This window comes from Corvus kubaryi, unplaced genomic scaffold, assembly GCF_017639235.1.
Source record: "Corvus kubaryi isolate FWS band 111438036 unplaced genomic scaffold, C.kubaryi_AGA036_p1.0 138, whole genome shotgun sequence".
Lineage (NCBI taxonomy): Eukaryota > Metazoa > Chordata > Aves > Passeriformes > Corvidae > Corvus > Corvus kubaryi.
In genome coordinates, this window is record NW_024580672.1 from 22,953,615 (window position 1) to 22,972,055 (window position 18,441).

Here is an 18,441-nt window from a genome sequence, read left to right on the forward strand (position 1 = left end):
CCCCGGGCAGGGGTTCCTCGGGCAGGGGCTCCCCGAGCTGGGGCTCCTCGGGCTGGGGCTCCCGTTCCGAGCTCCAGCTCAGCACAGGCACTCACACATCCCAACATGTCCGGCTCGGAGCAGCCGAACTCCCAGGCTAGCAATGAGACGTCACCTTTGCTTTTCAATCCAGGGTAGGTAGAGGCTGGGAGTCTTTCCTTCCTCGCCCAGCCCGGTTCCCATGCAGGCTTTGCATTTGATTTTTTTTCCCCCAAGAAACCGTTTCCTGTTGTCGTAACGTAACCAGATGGGGAGGGTTCAGTGGAAATACCTCGGGAGAGGCTGGCAGAGCGGTGGATCCAGGAAGCAGATCCTCCCCGTAATATTGGCACGGTTTGGTAAGTTCCATCTGAAAAATAAAAAGCTGCTCCCTTTGCTGAGTCACAGCCCCTCGGAGCTGGAGCCGTGACAAGCCGGGAGACGCCGCGCTGCTGGAGTTGAAGCAGAGGTGAGCAAAGGCGGTCCAAGATGCTGCCCAGGTGCTTTTCTCGCCTGAAATGATTTTTTAGATCTCATCGAAGTGCTCCGTAAGTTTAATTCCGGCTGCGGGAACGTGCCGCCGCGTTCGTGGCTCGCAGGGTGGGGGCTGATGGCTGTGCCGAGGCAGATGCCGGGCACATCCCGGGGGAGCCCCGGCCCGGCCGCGGGCACGGAGCGGCGCTGCGGGCGGTGGCACCCGCTGGGGCTGCGGCGCTGCCCCTCCCGTGTCCCGGGCACGGCGCTGAGCCCTGCCCGCAGGCTGGCAGCACACGGACTGGGGGCCGGAGGGGCCGGAGGGGCCGGAGAGCCGCTGCCCGGTGCCAGGGGCAGCTCTGCCGCCGGGGCCGGCGCGGTCCCTCCCGCTCCCCGCAGCTGCAGCAGCGCGGCCGATGCTCTGCCGGAGCCGCTCTCCCCGGTCCCAGGCTGTCCTCGCCGCTACAAATCCCTCTGCAGCCGAGGCCTGGGGCTTCTCCAGGCTCTGCGCCGGGCTTTATCTGCTAGAGTTTAACAGCTTCGTTTGTACCTCCGTACCGTGTTTCAGTGCTTCAGATGCACGGTCCCGGGTTGGTTGTTTTCTGAAGCTTTTTTATCTTCTCAGGTGCACAGAACTGGGTGTCAAATCCAGAGGAATTTATGCAGGGAGGAGGGAGCTGGGATTGCTGAAGGAAAGACGGGAGAGGCTGCAGGTAGGACAGGGACACAGCAGCATTTCCTGAGCACCAGTAAAATGTAGCATTTGACACTTGAAATTAATTCTGGTTCTGTTGAAATGCTGCCAAGATACGTATTATCTAGACAGAAAAAATGCTCTTGGGCTGCTGTTTCCAATGTATCTGTAGTCATTTCAATTATAGATTTGTTTTTTAAAGCAAATCTGAAGTTGTTATGATTGTTAGACGCGTTTGCCATGATGTACTTTTAAGTAAGTTTTTAGAAAGTTTAAGAAAACTCAGTATCTTTAGGAGCTGTGATGTTGCTGATCTGTGGGTAATCAGCCCACCTCCAGCTGCCTGACCACTGCAGGTCACTGTGGCCTGAGCTGACATCCCTGAGGGATGGAGCAGAATCATGGAATCATAGAATCACAGGCTTGATAAGGTTGAAAAAACCCTTGAAGATCATCAAATCCAGCTACTGACCCACACCACCACCATGTTCACCTCTAAACCATGTCCCTAAGTGCCACAGCTGCATTATTTGAACACTTCCAGGGACGGTGACTCTACCACTGCCCCGGGCAGGACTGGACAGCCCTTTCTGTGTAGAAATTTTCCCTGATCTCCAACCTAAACCTCCCCTGGTGCAACTTGAGGCTGCTGCTCTCATCCTGAGGAATTCAGCTGGGACCTCTCCTCCCAGCCCCTTGCCCCATTCCTGAGCCTCTGGGCTCCTTCCCTCTCCTCCTCGCCCAGCAGGGCTCTCCCAGACTGTGTCACCGGGACGCCTGTCCCATTCCTCTGGCTTTGCACAAAGCAAGACCAAAGCAGGGTCTGTGATTTCAATCCAGAAATAAATAAACGGGAAGGACCATGCTCTCCCCCAGTGGCAGAGTGCAAACCCCTGCGAGTGTCAGTCCCAGCAGCCAGCCTGCCCTGCCCGCTGCAGGTCAGGGCTGATGGCTGGGCTGGGCTGGAGGGGCTGACCTGTGGTGGCTGCTTTTGGGGCTGGCTGCTCTGGGGGCTGCACCACGGACTCAGCTCCAGCCTTTTCCTCCCCTGTTCAACCTGGCCAGCGGTGGTTTGACCCCAGGAGCAGCAGAATGATGGGCAACTGCTCCCAGGGTTTGTGGTGTGTGATCCCAAGTAGAAGATTCATCTTTCCACCGGAAAAATAATTTCATTTCCTGCCAGTGCCCACAGGGTGGTTTCTTGTTCTTGCATTAGTATGAAAAAGTAACTGAAACATCGTTTTCACCTACACAGTATCAGTCATTAAATAAATTCCTGTTTAATGTCCCTTCCAAAAAATCACAGATCCTGACTTTTATTACCTGGTCACACCTATTATGTTTCATTTAGGAGAATTTGAGTGGATTAACGAGTGCCTATCACTTAGCTTTCTGCAGCATCATAATGCTTTTCCTCTGATTTCACGTCTCCTGCCACTGTAATACCTTATTTACATTGCTGTGTGCACAACAGATGTCCTCAAGATCAAGTAAGGACTTGATCTTTCCTCCTAAATCTCTGTGTGCAGGATATGTCAAATTGTATTTTTAAATGTAGATTATCTTGTACTTTCACAGATTGAATTTCATGTTGCTAAGTTACCTGTTTTTTCTAGTTTGAGGTTATTGTTTTATTTTTTTTTTCCTTTTGCCTGCCTTGTCCTCTCTCGTGATTGACCTACATAATCCTCTGTTATTGGCAGCTTTTTGTGTCCTGCCCTTTACTCTTTACCAGGTCACCAGAACACCAGACAGTGCCAGCCCTAGCTCTGGGCCTTGGAGCTGGCAGCTGGGAATCTCCTCCCTTTGTTTTGATCCCCCATCTGTGGCTGGAGTTTCTTACCCATCACACTGCTCACTCTTCTCTCAGGCACAGGGTGGGATTGTTGGGGTGCCCTGTGCTGACTGGGAGCTGGACTCGGTGATCCCTGTGGGTCCCATCCAGCTCAGCCTGTTCTGTGATTCCACGGCTCTTTAGCAGTTAATTACAGGAGTGCCCGACCCTGAAGTGTCCTTGTGAAACTGAGATCCGACTTCCATTGTCACCTCCCCATCACCTTTCAGTGCCAGGATGCACTGAGGTCACTCTGCTGCCCCGAGCACAGCTCACGTTTCTGAGCCCCTCTGCCTGCTGGCAGTCGCTGGCTGGCTGGGCAGGGGTTCCCTGGCCATGGGCTTCTCTTGTGGATGTAATGAGCCATAGGAATTTGCGTAGTTTCAGTTAAAACTCTCAAGCTCGGGTTAGCCCCGAGCAGAGCAGCCACAGCTCTTGCTGTTCCTGCTGCTGCCCCTCCAGGCGCCCAGAGCTCTGCAGAGCCACAGTTCCACCCTCGGGGCCCTGGAGAGCGGCTGGAGGGACAGATCCCTGCAGGGAGCGATCCCGGTGCCCTGGGGCAGCCCGGCTGCAGGCAGAGCCCGGTGCCTGCGCTCCCAGAGCAGTGGTCAGCCGGGAGCTCGGGAGCCAGATGGACACGGGCTCCTGGCTGCGGGTCAGCGCAGAGCAGCCCTGCGAGGAGCTGCTTTCCCTGAAGGAGGAAATGCAGAAGGCTAAAAGACTGGAGAGCCTGAACTCAAATCCCAGATTACCCAGCTGCCACACTAACCCAGTAGCTGGGAAAGGGCTCCTCTGGAGCTTCTCCAGCCTGTAAATGGAGATGTTGGTGGGAATGTTTCCCCGGTCATTATGTAGCACATTTCTCACAGAAAAGCAGGGCCAGTGCTTTTCCTGATCATCTGCACAAGTCCTTGACAGGGAGATTCCTGCAAGGGAGGGGTTTTCTCGAGAGGAGGCATCAGCCAGGAGATGCCACTTGGGAATGAGTCACTTGGCCTCAGAGGTGAACTCCAGGAAGTCAATTTTAGTGACCCAGTAGAGAGCACAAGCAGAAGCAGCTGCTGAAGTTACTCTTTTCCCGCTTTCTTTTTTTCTTTTTTCCTATTTATTGTTAGTTTTGGTTTAAAAAGGTTATAAAGCTCTTGTGTTGAAAATAAGATTTTCCCAGAGAAGTGGATCACAGAATCCCAGCCTGGTTTGGTTGGAAGGGACCTTAAAGCCCATCCAGTTCCACGCCCTGCCATCAGCAGGGACACCTCCCACTGTCCCAGTTTGCTCCAAGCCCTGTCCAGCCTGGCCTTGGACACTTGGATGGGGCAGCCACAGCTGCTCTGGGCAGCTTGTTCAGCCTGGCATCCTTTGACTTCAGATGTTAAAGTGAGGGTGAAACAGCCTTTTCTTCCCCTCGGCTCTGGGTCTGCCATGGTGCAAGGAGGCCTGAAACCCTCCTACTGATCCGTTCAGTGAAACTGCAGGGAAGTGGTACCTGCATGCCAGGCAAATTGACTCCAAAGGTTCATGCAGCATTTCAAATCAAATCAGCTTTAAAAAATCAGATTACAGCTGCAAAGTCCTCAGCCATGTGCATGTGGTGCGTGCAGAGCCCTCCTGGCAGAGCTCCCCTGGCCGAGGGCAGCAGCACGGGGTCACCTCCGTGGCTGGGAGGCCTGGGGGGCCATGCCTCGATACCTCCGTGCACACAGGGTTTGGCTCATGCCACACCAGCGCTTCCCACGCCTCTCTGAGTGCTTTCCCATGTGCCTGCAGCCTTTTCCTTCCCACCTGTAGCTCTGCCTCTCCTCTGGGAAACAGGGGCTTTGTTTTGCCAGGTTGGCCAGGGTTTCTGGTTCATCATCTGGGAGGACATTCTACTTTTAAGATTTTATTCAATCATCTTCCAGGGACTGCTTTTGTTATGAAATCCTTTTTATAATGGATCTTTTCTTTATAGTTGGAAATATTTATTTAGCCAGTGCCTAAAGGGGCTCCAAGAGAGCTGGAGAGGGACTTTGAAAAGGGCCTGGAGGGACAGGAGAAGGAGGAATGGCTTCCCACTGCCAGAGGACAGGATTTGGTGGGATATTGGGAAGGACTTGTTCCCTGGGAGGGTGGTGAGACCCTGGCACAGGTTTCCCAGAGAAGCTGTGGCTGCTCCTGGATCCCATTTTAATAGTTTATGTGTTCTGAACTCATTTGCCATCTCTGGATTAGGTCTCTCTCTTCACCTTCCCCAACAACATCGTGCCAGAAGCTTGGCCTGGTGAAAGCAGCACAGTGTCTCTCAGTTGCTCTAATGCAGATCTTCCTGCCCCCAGAATGTACCTAAAGCTCTCTTGATCTTCCCCAGGGACCATCTTCCCAGCTGAGACCACGCTGGAGGGCTCGCACCTGATCCCATGAGAGTTGGTCCTGCCAGCCCTTGCCCTCGCCCCGCGGATGTTGGTGGGACAGGAATGGTGTTAATCCCTGGCACTGCCGCCCCCGGTGGGTACCACCCCCTCACAGCACATCTCCAACACTCCGGGAGTCTGGGCATACTTCTGCTTTCCTTCTAAATCAGAATTTATGCTTATTTGTGGGTATTGTTTATTTATGTTTATTATTGTGTTTCTGAGCCAAGGAACATCACGTTTGCTATTCAGTAACAGGACTGGCATCAGGGAGGAAACTCACAGCAAGTGTCACAAAAAGGTTGTTTAAACCAGGATATTTTGTAATGAACAATGAGGTTTGAAATAATCTGATCCTCAGTGTTTCAGGCTGTAGGAACAGCTTTCCACTAGAGCCTGATGGACATCTCCCAACTGTTTGCATTTGGGAGATTAATCAACTTGCCTTCAATTCTTGTCTGTTGCTGTGAAATGTCAGTTTTTATCTTGATTTAGAGCTGGGCACACACCTACTGAGAAATAAAACACACTGTAAAATAGGAGTGTAATTTCTGGATAGTCCTGCTCTATCTGTCTAGCCTAAAGAAAGGTTCCTGCTCCCATCAGTGTCTTTTCCTGCTGTCCAGTTCCTCACAGCTGAATTTAATGATGATGAGTCAGTCTGGAAATTAACCTTAATTCTGAAATCCAAAGCACAGTGGTTTTGTTGCCACTGTTGAGTCTGCTATTTTTCAAGCTCATTTATAAATTGAATAAATCCAAGAACTGTAAATCTTTTATAAGAGTGTAGCAATTAAATACTGCCTTTTCCATCCTCAAATCCAGCTGTGTTGTGTGTTGGTGCCGAAGAGGGTTGGAGAGGTAGCATTAAATAGTTATTTAGGGATGTTAATAACATGCTTAAAATGTTGCCATCAAGTGCTTTTGGACCGTGCGATGCCATCTGTGTTACAGTTGATTTAGTTAATTATACAGGCATGAATTCCTTGGAAGAAGGGATGGCATTGCTCTAACAGCTTGTTTGTGAGCAGGATAACACAGTGACACACTATTAAACTCATGGAATTAAATCTAAAATACATTCCTCACTAATAGTCCTCCCCAAATTATGCTGAGTTGCTCCCGTTCAACGGATAATTTGGATAGGTGTGTTATTGGAGTTTATTGCAGAAACTCCAGTGGATTTTTTTACCTTAAATACTGGGGGTTATCTGAGAAAAAGCAGAAATTACTTTCCTACCTACTCACCTGTTTTTAATTAATTATTGCTTGTTCTGCAAATTAGCCATAAGAGTTGTACAATTAAACAGGTACCTGTTGGGATTTAGCAGCAATTGTGTCTGCCAGTACTGCAATTCAGAGCAGTCCTGAGCTGGAAGGGACCCACAGGGATCATCCATTCCAGCCCCTATCCCTGCCCAGACCCCCCAACAACCCCACCCTGGGCATCCCTGGCAGCGCTGTCCAAACGCTCCTGGAGCTCTGGCAGCCCCGGGGCCGTGCCCATTCCCTGGGGAGCCTGGGCAGTGCCCAGCACCCTCTGGGGGAAGAGCCTTTCCCTGCTCTCAGCCTGAGCCTGCCCTGGCCCAGCTCCAGCCATTCCCTATAAACCATAATTAGCTTCATAATTGACACCCAACTATGTTTTGCACTTCAAAGAAAACCCAGAAAAAACCTGTGCAAAACTTACAATGAGAAACAAGAGGATGGAATTTCGATCCGTGGGTGTGGCACAAACAGGTGACTTCACACACAAGGTGAGTCTGTGTAGAGGAGTCTGGAAGCTGCAAATGTAGAGCTTACAAAGGACATGATCCACCCATCGATGAGTTAAAGCCAACAACGGTGGAAGGATTAATCTCTTGAGGAAAAATTCAGGTCAGTCGGGATTTGACATGTGTCTGTTACAGCTGCTGCTGGAATTGATCTAATCCATGGCAAAACTTGGGCTAGACTTCCATCTGCAGGAGCTCTACTGGATGTCAGGGTTGGGGCGTGAGGGGCAGAATTATTTTGAATTTAAAGCAGATATTATTTCATCAAAGATAGGTTTCAGAGCTTGCTTCACGCTGGGAAGCGCTGGTTGGTTATTTATTTCCCTTATGGAAGTGGTGACTTGCTCTACACCAGCCGACCGTAGGTAATGGGGTGCATTAACTCTGCAGTGTGGGGAGCCAGCAACTTCCTCAGCAAAAGCATGGACAAGTCAGATGTGCCTCTCTGGACGTCTGGGTTGAGTTACCCATGTTGCTTGTATATTTTTAAAAAAGAATTTTATCAGATTAGTCTCAATCTAAACAGAACAGAGAAAAACCTCATAGAATGTCCAGGGCAGGGAACGGAGCTGGGAAGGGGCTGGAGCCCCAGGAGCGGCTGAGGGAGCTGGAAAGGGGCTCAGGCTGGAGCAAAGGAGGCTCAGGGGGGACCTTGTGGCTCTGCACAAGTCCCTGACAGGAGGCGGCAGCCGGGGGGGTCGGGCTCTGCTGGCAGGGAACAGGGACAGGAGGAGAGGGAACGGCCTCAGGCTGGGCCAGGGCAGGCTCAGGGTGGGCAGCAGCAGGAATTTCTCCATGGAAAGGGTGCTCAGGCCTTGGCAGGGGCTGCCCAGGGAGGTTTGGGGTGCCCATCCCTGGAGATGTCCAAGGAATTCCTGGAGGTGGCACTCAGGGCTCTGGGCTGGGGACAAGGTGGGGATGGGGCACAGGGTGGACTGGATGATCCTGGGGGGCTTTTCCAACCTCAGAGATCCCGGGATTGGATTCTATGGTTCTGTGTGTGAAGGAAATGCACAACACAGCCCTGTGTGCAGGACAGTACATATCTTGGCCATTGCTTCTTGATCTCAGCTACCTGCTCACTCCTTTTCCCATGTAATTTCCAACAGGTTTTCTTCTCATGTTGCAGCTGAGTGAGCGATGCACTGTTGTGACAAATGTTTATATGGATAAAGCCCAAAGCACAACTCCAGCATGGGAGATGATTGCATTGGCTTAGCGTGAAATTCCTTTTCAGAGGAAAACTCATTTTCTTGCATTCAGATCTATAGGCTGGTGCAATCCTAAATGGAACATAGACATATGAGGAAGTGGGAACTCAGCCATGGACAATATTATGTTTTCTTTCTATTATAATATTTTGAGGTGCACCAGAGGCTCAAAAAGGTTTGTTTAAACTAATTCATCAGAACAATTTGTCAAAAATAGAGAACACCAGTGCTCACAGGGCTGTGGCAGATGTTGGAAATGTTCCGTATTTGTAAGATCAGTGTTCTGCTTTCAAATATTGGTACCTTGGGTAGGGATTAATTCGCTTATTTTTAAGCATGGTAAAACATTCATTTCAGCAACTACTACCTAGAAAACACACTTCCCAATTAGTCTTGATGTCTGAATTGCAAGTCAGGAGGCAAAGGGAGCGCTGAGCCCTGCTCAAGGCAGCTCTGATGCATTATTGATGCTGTTTTCAATATCAAACATGCCAGGAATCAGATGCTTAATCTATTCTCCCAGCATCAAAAATACGATGACCTTTCTGTTCTCTTAAGGTGATGTGTCTGATAGCTGCCCCTTCTGTATAACTCCTTGGAAAAATAAAGGAGAAATCCAAAGGCAGGTGACTGGTTTTCCAGGGAATGTCTCCTGTGCCCGGCGCTGTGGGGAGGGGGTGCCAGGGAGCTGCTCTGTTCCCTGTAGGGACGGGGCTTGTTGAGGGTCTGTGCTCAGTGCTGGCACCTCGGCGTTGGCTCCCGAGGTCCTCGCGTGTCCCCCGATGTCCGAGCAGAGCCCTGGGAGCAGCAGCTCTGTGTTCCCTCAGCCCGGGATGAGGCACCTCCTGGCTGCCTCTGTATCAGCACAGTGGTGCTGGCTTGGGAACGTTTTTATGGCCTGTTTTTCTCCCAGTATTTGTGATAACTATTCTTTCAAGCCTGGCCTGGCATTTGGCCCCGGGTCCCAGCTGGCTTCTCTGCGCGGGGCGTGCTCCAACAGACACGGCTGCTCCTGCTGCAGGGCCACACTTCTGTGAGCACAAACGACCACTTTCATGGCTCCAACAATGACACTTGTCCCCGTGCACACACACAGGGTCATGGTTGGCACTGGAGCTGCCTTTCTCTGTCAGTCCTATTTCCATCCTTATCCTGGCAATAACAACATCTCTGCTTGCTGGGGCAGCTGCCAGGGGCTGAGCTCTGCTGTCTCCAGCAGCAGACCTGGCTGCAGCATCACACACGGGCACTGCCACTTCTTCACCAGTGCTCACCTCCCCACTGGTGTCCAGAAGGGAAGGCTCCACCTCCGCAGGCTCCTTCCCTTCACTCCTCAAAGGAGGGCTGCACGTCTGTGATGTGGTTTAGTGGGCAGGGTGGTCATTCTTGGACTATCTGTGCAGGGCCAGGAGTTGGATTTCGATGATCCAAGCAGATGCTTGGCATGAAATGTGTCAATTCATACCATTAACCTTCGTAACATTTTAAAGAAAATTAAAAAGCTGCAGCACCGTAAGTATCAGGATATGTGGTTCTACAAATTGACCTCAGACAGAATTCCCACCAAGTGAACTCTGCTCCACAGTACCAGCTCCTGAGTTTTCTTTTCTGTCAGCACACAAATGTAAATTCTCACAGCCCTCGTCTGTCAAAAAGAATCCTGTGAGCAATTACTCTCTCAAATCCTTGTACCATTCAAATTATGATTTGTCTGCCATTCATGTGGAAGTGGTTAAAGCTTGTTGGTCGCTGCTTCTCGTTTCCTCAGATTGTGAACTAACCTGGCTCACTGCTGCCTCTGCCTTTGGAGGAAATCCTCTAAGAAAATAATTGTAATGTGTACAAAGGCCTCATTCGTTGCAGCAGGTAGAACTCTGTGCCTGTGGCTACGTGCTGCCCCATTTTTTATCAATAAAGAAAGAGGGTTTTAAACCTCCATTGCTGTGTTGTGTCTGCCTGCACAAAGCAGCAAGAATCTTAAATGCAAAGAACATCTACTCGTTATAGATTTTTCAGGCAATATCTTTAAAGTTTAATTTATTTCTATTTCTTTGCCCAACCAAACGTTTCTTTTTATAGAAACTTCCAGGCTACAAACTCAGGCACCAGCCTGAGAAACAGCAGAACTGAGACTGTTTGTACCACCTTGGTTTGGACAGTTAATACCAGGAATGTTATTTTATTCTCCCACTTGTTTCTCTAAGTCTCAGCCTCCCCCCTCTCCCTCTGAGCCAATGCAGATGTGTAGTGACTCTCAGCAGCTCTGCCCTCCCAAACTCCAGCCCCTCTCCCAGATGCTCTGAGCACTGTCCCAGCTCCATATCCCATTTTTATATCCCCAGAGCAGCTGCCTCTCTCGGCTCTTCACTCCCTGATAGGTTCAGGCTTTTGCTCTTAGAATTCAAACCAGGCTATTTTTTATTACAATGTTGTTGTAGAGGTCGGTTTTGTTGCTATTTTGCTGTTACCATTTATTGTTACTCTCTCATTGCAGCTGCCCTGACCTGTTAAGCCCCATCCCCGTGCCCGGACAGGGGACGGTGCCTCCACTGTGGTTTGACCGCGAGTCATGAGGGACAGACCGAGGCACTGAAGGTCATCGGCCAAGAACATTGCTGCCCACGTTAACAGGATTAGTATTAAAAAGGTGGGAAATATTTCCCCAAATTTGAGCAATGGAATTTTGTAGCATGACCATCCTGTGATTCCATGGTTCCATGATTCTATGAAAACAGCGCTTGTTGTCTCCGAGCTGTGGCAGTGCCAGGGGCTGGTGCGTGGATGTCCCTCCTGAACACCCACAGCCTCTGCACTGTGTGAATCCCAGTGCAGATGAAGGGATGGGACACTGCCTGGCAGGAGGGTGCAGCCAGGGGCGTCAGGCTCTGCTCCCAGGGAACAAGGGACGGGACAAGAGGAAACAGCTGCATCAGTGGAGGTTCGGGTTGGATCTTGGGCAAAACTTCTCCATGGAAAGGTCTGTCCAGCCCTGGCACAGCTGCCCAGGGCAGATGTGAAGTCCCCATCCCTGGAGGGATTTACTAACCATGTGGATGTGGCACTTGGGGATGTGGGTCACTGGTGGTGTTGGGGGAACAGTTGGACTTAATGGTCTTAGGGGACTTTTCCAACCCAAAGCAAGCTGTGATTCCACACTTAGTGCAGGGAATCCCGCCCCTTCAGCTGCTGACACGTACCTCGTGCTCCTGGGAGGGCTGGGGGTGGTGTGCCCCCCGCGCTGACAGGGTGTGTGGCTGTGCTGTCCCTCCCTACAGGCCGCAGAAGATGTAGAGCGCGGCGGGCGCGGAGCAGCCGGAGCGAGCGGGGCCGGGCTGGGGCCCTCCCTGCCGCGGCCTCACCATGGCCAAGAGGGGCTCCAGCAGCCGCGCCAGGGGGGACAAGCCCGACGCCTTGGCCGCCCTGCAGGCTGCCAATGAGGAGCTCAGGGCCAAGCTCACCGACATCCAGATCGAGCTGCAGCAGGAGAAGAGTAAGGTGGGCAGCTTCCCTTCCTTTGAGTGCAATTTGGTGCTATTCAGGAAGTTCAGAAATGCCAAAATTCTCTTTGGTGATTCTTCTCTTTCCCTTTTGCACTAATTTCATTTGGATTTTGAGCTCAAACTCCTTCAAACCGGCTGCTTACCCACATGTACAATACTAGATCTCAGCTCTGCCTCCTGTGCTAATTCCCAGATTCCAAGGAGACACAGCTTCTCCCTGAGCCTTTGGGAGAGGGACAGCTGATGGGGCTGGAGCCTCAGCTCGAAGCGTTTCCAGCTCTTGCCCCCAGATCACTTCTCAGCAAGAGCACGGAACATTCATTTGCTTTTCCCTAATTCCCCGAATCAGTTTCCACTGATAAACTTCAGGGTGTTTTCGGTTCCAGAATAGAAATGTGTTAGCATGCAGGGACACAATGATAGTCTGCATTTTCCCATTAATTTGCATCATTATTAGGCATTTTAGACTATGAATCCAACACACACGTACATATAAATAGAACATCTGTTAATCCTTTTGCTGTGAAGCAGCATTTGCAGCTTTAAGGCTGAGGGCTTGGTTTTCCTTCTCCCTGTCCTTCACAGCCACTTCTGGCCATGGCTTCTCTAGGGTTTATGGCATGGTTTAAAACTGAAACATCATTTGAGCCTTGTGTGGTCAGGTATAGTCAGTTATCTCTGCTGAATAATTCATTGCTTAAAAAGTATCTGGTAAAATGCAGCTGTTTGGGGCTTCACAGGAGCTTGCACAGGAGCTTCACAGGAGCTTGCCTACACATGTGCAGGTTTGGTCTGCATGCCTGAGCGTGCCAAAGTGACGGCTTGGCATCTCATTTTTCCCATATTTTGGGGGGAATGTGCTGTGAGAGCTTCTGCAGAATTAAGTAAGGACTCAGACTTACTCACAAGGTATTGACTGGCTCCTAAATGTGTATTAAACACAAGCCTGCAGTGAAAGAAAGGTCTTTGCTACCACCAGTTTGTAGATACAGGCATACCAGCATTGAGGTGTAATACTGTAAAGTCACCTGCACCATTTAAAAATAATATTATGATATGTATTCATTGTTTGGTTGATTGAAAATACTGTAATTTTTTATTTTCCTTATAGGTCAGCAAGTTGGAAAGGGAGAAAAATCAGGAAGTGAAGCAGATCAAGGAGCACGAACAGCATAAAAGTACAGTGGTGGTCACAGAGCTCAAAGTCAAACTTCATGAAGACAAAATGAAAGAGCTCCAAGCTGTTCGAGAAACACTTCTAAGACAGCACGAAGCTGAACTACTCAGAGTAATTAAAATTAAAGATAATGAAATCCAGAGGCTACAGACCCTGCTCAACGCCGTGCGCGACGGGGCCCCGGACAAGGTGAAAACGGTGCTGCTCACCGAGGCCAAGGAGGAGGCCAAGAAGGGCTTTGAGGTGGAGAAAATCAAAATGCAGCAAGAAATTTCCGAGCTGAAGGGGGCTAAGAAACAAGTGGAGGAGGCTCTCACTATGGTCATCCAAGCTGACAAAATCAAAGCAGCGGAGATAAGGAGTGTGTATCACCTGCACCAGGAGGAGATCACCAGGATCAAGAGGGAGTGCGAGAGGGAAATTCGCAGACTGGTACGTGTCGCTCTCTGCTGCTGTAACTTCTGCTGTTGCTAGGACATGATCGGTGCTGGACTCAGCTCAGTGGATAAGGATGGGTGTTGACACTTTGGGGCTTGCTCCAGGTCTGTTTTACATTTACTAGCAGAGGGAAACTGGTTTTTTAGGATGTTTTGTAAGAAACTTCTTGATCCGTGTCAGAGCCTGTTAATGTTGTTCACACTGAAGGTATCAGGAAGAGCCCTCGGGTTCCTGGCTGGTCAGGGGAATGCTTCAACAGTTAAGTTTCTTGGGTTATGTCTCTATTTCCTCACCAAGCATTCCTTCCTGATCCACCTTGGTCCCTCCCTTTCCCTGCTTTTGCTACTCCTGTGAGCTCCTCCTCCTCTCACAGTGAGGCTTACACAGTCCCAAATGCTCTTTTTCTGCACCCCTCAGTCCTACACACACAGCAGGGCATTCAGGGGGAATTCCTCTCCATACCTGGTGGTTTTCCCCAGGACAGGGGCTGGTTCAGCTCCTCTGGTGGTCCCACGAGCGGAGACTCCGCAGGCTCCCACCTGAGCAGGTCACTGGGATCTCACCTGGCCCTGCTCACCTGACCCTCAGGGACCCTTTGTGCGTGGCTGCTCAGCCTGCCCTCACCTAATCCAACATACAATCCTCAGGTGCAGCAGCTCCAGTCCCAAAGCCAAGAGCTTCACACCTCTGGCTTTGGAGTTTTCCTCTGGCGCGTGTGGGAAATGGTTGGGGAGGTTGGAAAGGATCGTGGTGCTTGGAAAAGGGGGGAACTCCCCGTGGGAGGGAGCTCCCTCCCAGGGAAGCCTTTGCACCAGAGCCTGGCAGGCCACCAGCACCTTCTGGGGCTCGGGGGTTTATTGTCTGCTGCTCTCTCAGACCTTGCCCTGTGATCCACGCTCCTGAGTGCAGGGAGTGTATCCCTGAGCTGCTGCTGCCTTTCCCAGGGACATGGGGACACATCCTTGGTCTCATGATGTGTGTTTTGGGTCTTGTCTCAGTATTTATGTGATGTCACCATTGTTCTGTGTTTGCCATGCTGCTTTACAGCCCTCAGTGTCCCGGTACAAACCCATCCAGGACTCTTTTATGTCATTAACCCTCAGCTGTTATCCAAATCCTAAAAAAAAATTTTTAAATACCCAAAGAGCTTGCAGCCTGGCCCCAAATCAAAGGCTGGCAGTGTGACCACGCTACAGAGACCACCTGCAGAACCTCCTCCCCTGGTAGGATGTTGGTACAGCATCACCTGAGCCCAGACAGCCCAAGGGCCTGCAGGGACTGACACACCAGCAGTGGAGTGTCCCCGACCTTTATTTAGCTGCCTCTTCTCTCACACTTCAGGTTATTAAGGTTTTTTCATAGGTTATTTTATTTTTATGAAGAGGATATTAAAATAATTTATAACCAACTGATCTATTGATGCTGTTCAAATATCCTGCAGTGTAAGTACCTTCTTCTCTAACCATACATCACTGATGCATTGATTTCATACATCACAGTGAATGGGGGGCTAATGGACATCCTAAATAAACTTGCTGCATCACATGGAAAGTCCCCACTAATGGCCTTTAATTTAGAAGATGTAAAATAAATATGGTCTTAGTTATAGGGAACAGAGTGGTTTGACGAGATGTTTTCTAAATTGCCTTTGAAAATCAAACTTTTTTAAAGTTCCTGCTTGAAAGAATCAGATTGGCTCATTGCACCAATGAAATTACCTGATGCCATGATTTTACCAAGCCCTGAGTGCTTCCTGGGTGGCTTCAAGTACTCTCAGCTCCATGGACTCCCCCATCAGTTATTTTGGTGGGAGCTGGTGGCTCCTGGCACCTTGTGGGGAGGGCTCTGATGTCTGGGAGGAAAGGCTGTGCAGTGCCCTGGTAACAGAATCAGGAATTCACTGACACAGCTTTAGGGCATTTTTTGTGCTTACATTGACTGGCAATCTGTGACAGGATGAGAGGAAACAGCCTCAGACTGTGCCAGGGGAGGGTCAGGATGGACATCAGGAGTATGTCCTTTCTTCATGGAAAGGGTGGCCAGGCATTGGCGGGGGCTGCCCAGGGAGGTTTGGAGTCCCCACCCCTGGAGGTGTTGAAGGAATTCCTGAAGGTGGCACTCAGGGCTCTGGGCTGGGGACAAGGTGGGGATGGGGCAGAGCTTGGACTCGAGGGTCTGTGATTCTGAGTATTGACCAAATAAAGCCCCCAGCTCTTCACTGTAGTTATTTCCAGGGCCAGGGTGGATGCCAATGGCTTCAGCCCATTCCCACGGAGCAGGGCTGAGCATCTTCCAGCACTGTGGGCAGCCCAGGAAAGGGAATAATGTGTTTTTCAGAGTATGTGCTCAGGCTGTTCCGGGCCCGTGTGCTGTGCTGGCACACATGGCTCGTGCCAATTGTGTCTGTACAGTCTGTGTGACGTTCAACTAACCCAGTTCAGCTGTCCCTGGCTCACAACCTCAGCAGTGGGACTGCAGCAGATGAAATCCCCTTGCAGATGGTAACGAGTACGTGTGGCAACGGCCTCCTTTGGAGAGAATTTCTAATTTTAGTCAACAGTTTTTAAATTTCAATTTGTGCATTTTAAACTGCCTTAAAATACTGCACGGCTGTGTTTAATTACATTTGTATGGGCAGGAGCACTCCCTGCTTAGTGTGTGCACAGCCAGGGGAAGCAGGGAAAGGCCAGGGGTGTTCCCCAAGCTTAACTGGCCTTGATGCTTGCTAAGTGGGGACCAAAATTCAATGTGGTGAAGAGCATTTAAACTTTAATTAACTCTGGGTTGGTCAGGAAGAAGTTCTGCGCAGCCATGGCCACTGCAGCCTCCTCACTCCTGTCTCCTTTATCAGGGGACTGAGAAATCAGGAAAAGTGAGGAAATTAGATTTGTTAGAGCCTGGGGAGTGGTTATTTTCAATCTAGATAAATTTTAGTTGATTACGAGTAGCAAAAGCTTTAATAACCTGCACCAATCGCTCTGTGAGACCACTGGACATGGAGAGCTTCATGGCTTCCTCATGGCAATGCCACCCCACAGCCAGAGGGGATCAAAGTTTTGAGCACCATTCTGAACATCTGTGTTCTCAGAGACCCTGAGCTCTCTGCCAGACAGTGGTAAATTAGTGAAGATGTCTGATGTAAAGGGTGGGATCAGAAGAAAGGGTAGGAAGCTGACTTTTTAAATTTTAATTTTATTGGTGATTGACTTAGTCTTTATCTTCTCCTTTTGATTCCCTCGTGTGGTGAGAAACCCCCATATCTAGGATTATAGAGGTGGCTCAGCACGCATTCAGGGTGAATCCTTCCTTTTTCCACCTGTGGATTTTTTTAGTCATTTGTGGTTTGACCCTCATTTACAACAGTATTTCTTCCAACTAAACCTGGGCTGAAGGATTTTGTTGTATATAAAAGCCAGACATTACTCCTATGCTTAGGAGGGTCAGGAAACCTCCTCATTCTGAGTGATTCCTTTGGTGTCTCACAGGCCAGGTTTTACAAACATTTTTCTCTGTGGACCTAAACAAGGAGTTACTCTTTTCTGGACTGTAATGTTGTCGTTGTTGTTGTACTACAACACAGCTAACACAGGGCTTGGGCTGGGGCCTCGTGGCCTCTGGGAGAGCTTGGAAGCTGTTGGCACTGGACATGGAGTTTCTGCCTCCAGCAGGAGGTCTGGGACACCCCATGCTTCATCCATGGCATTTACAAGTGGCACTGGATGGTTACCCTGGCGCTGGACCAAGCTGAGCTTCCAAGTCCCTCCCAACCCAAACCTTCTGTGACTCTGAGGCAATCTGGTGCTGCTGCTGGGTGTCAGGTACCCCAGGACAGGGAGGCAGTGGGGTTTGTCTCTGGAGACGGAGGGTGAACGAGCAGGGCATGTGTCCCCTGTGCCCGAACCCCTCTCTCAGGGGTGTCACACCCCAGGGCCGCCCTGTCTGCTCTCACCAGGGCACCTCATCAGCCGGCTCGCAGCTCCCTGGCAGTCCCATCGAGGCGGGGACAGGTCTCCTCACATGTGCTGGCTGCCAGCTCAGACCATGGGAGCTGTGCGTGCCGTGGAGCAGCTCCATCGGACGGGGATTCTCCTCCTGGGGGACTGCCTTTGATGCCAGGCACCGGCAGCTTCAAAGGCCATTTTTGGCAGCATTTGGCAACTTGCAAAGGCCCCAGGAACACTGCCGGGAGAGGTGTTCCAACCAGGACCCTACACTTTGGATTTGAATCAGGATGGAAATAATAACTTTAAAAAGAGTCACGGCTCAAAGCCGCCTGCGTGTGGGACCTGCGGGCGCTGCCCCGGGAGTGCAGGAGGGAGCAGCCCATCTCCCTCTGCACGGGCTGCTGTTCCTGTAATTGGCACCAGCCGTGCTCGGGGCTGCTTTCGAATGAGCAGACACATAAATATTCATCCCAGCTCTGGAATGGCAGCGGGGCGTCTGGCAGGTGGTTGGATGCTCCTGCGCTGCCGCCCCTTCGCCAGCTCCGGAGCCACCAGGCAGGGTGGGAGCAGGAGAGGAGCCAGAGCCCAGCACAGCCCAGCACTAGTACAGCCCAGCCCAGCCCAGCACAGCACTAGTACAGCACAGCTCAGCACTAGTACAGCACAGCACAGCTCAGCACTAGTACAGCCCAGCACAGCCCAGCCCAGCACAGCACAGCACAGCCCAGCCCAGCCCAGCACTAGTACAGCACAGCCCAGCCCAGCCCAGCCCAGCACTAGTACAGCACAGCACAGCACAGCACAGCCCAGCCCAGCCCAGCACAGCCCAGCACTAGCACAGCTCAGCCCAGCACAGCATAGCTCAGCCCAGCACAGCCCAGCTCAGCACAGCCCAGCCCGGTACAGCCCCAGCCCCAGCCCGGTACAGCCCAGCACAGCACAGCACAGCCCAGCCCAGCCCAGCCCAGCCCAGCCCAGCCCAGCCC

The 18,441-nt window shown here is 51.0% G+C and overlaps 1 protein-coding gene across 38 annotated transcripts in view; it reads left to right on the forward strand.

The window, feature by feature from the left end:
• JAKMIP3 (Janus kinase and microtubule interacting protein 3) overlaps positions 1 to 18,441 on the forward strand; it is a 64,279-nt gene that overhangs the window by 11,415 nt on the left and 34,423 nt on the right. For 15 of the 38 annotated variants that reach the window (XM_042019603.1, XM_042019622.1, XM_042019617.1 and 12 more), the window contains exons 1-6: positions 40 to 377; positions 1,118 to 1,205; positions 5,368 to 5,504; positions 10,891 to 11,043; positions 11,672 to 11,891; positions 13,008 to 13,505. In XM_042019603.1, coding sequence (XP_041875537.1) covers positions 11,757 to 11,891; positions 13,008 to 13,505 — 633 coding nt within the window. In that variant the 5' untranslated portion in view covers positions 40 to 377; positions 1,118 to 1,205; positions 5,368 to 5,504; positions 10,891 to 11,043; positions 11,672 to 11,756. The other 23 variants (XM_042019624.1, XM_042019623.1, XM_042019618.1 and 20 more) reach the window with 13 other exon arrangements.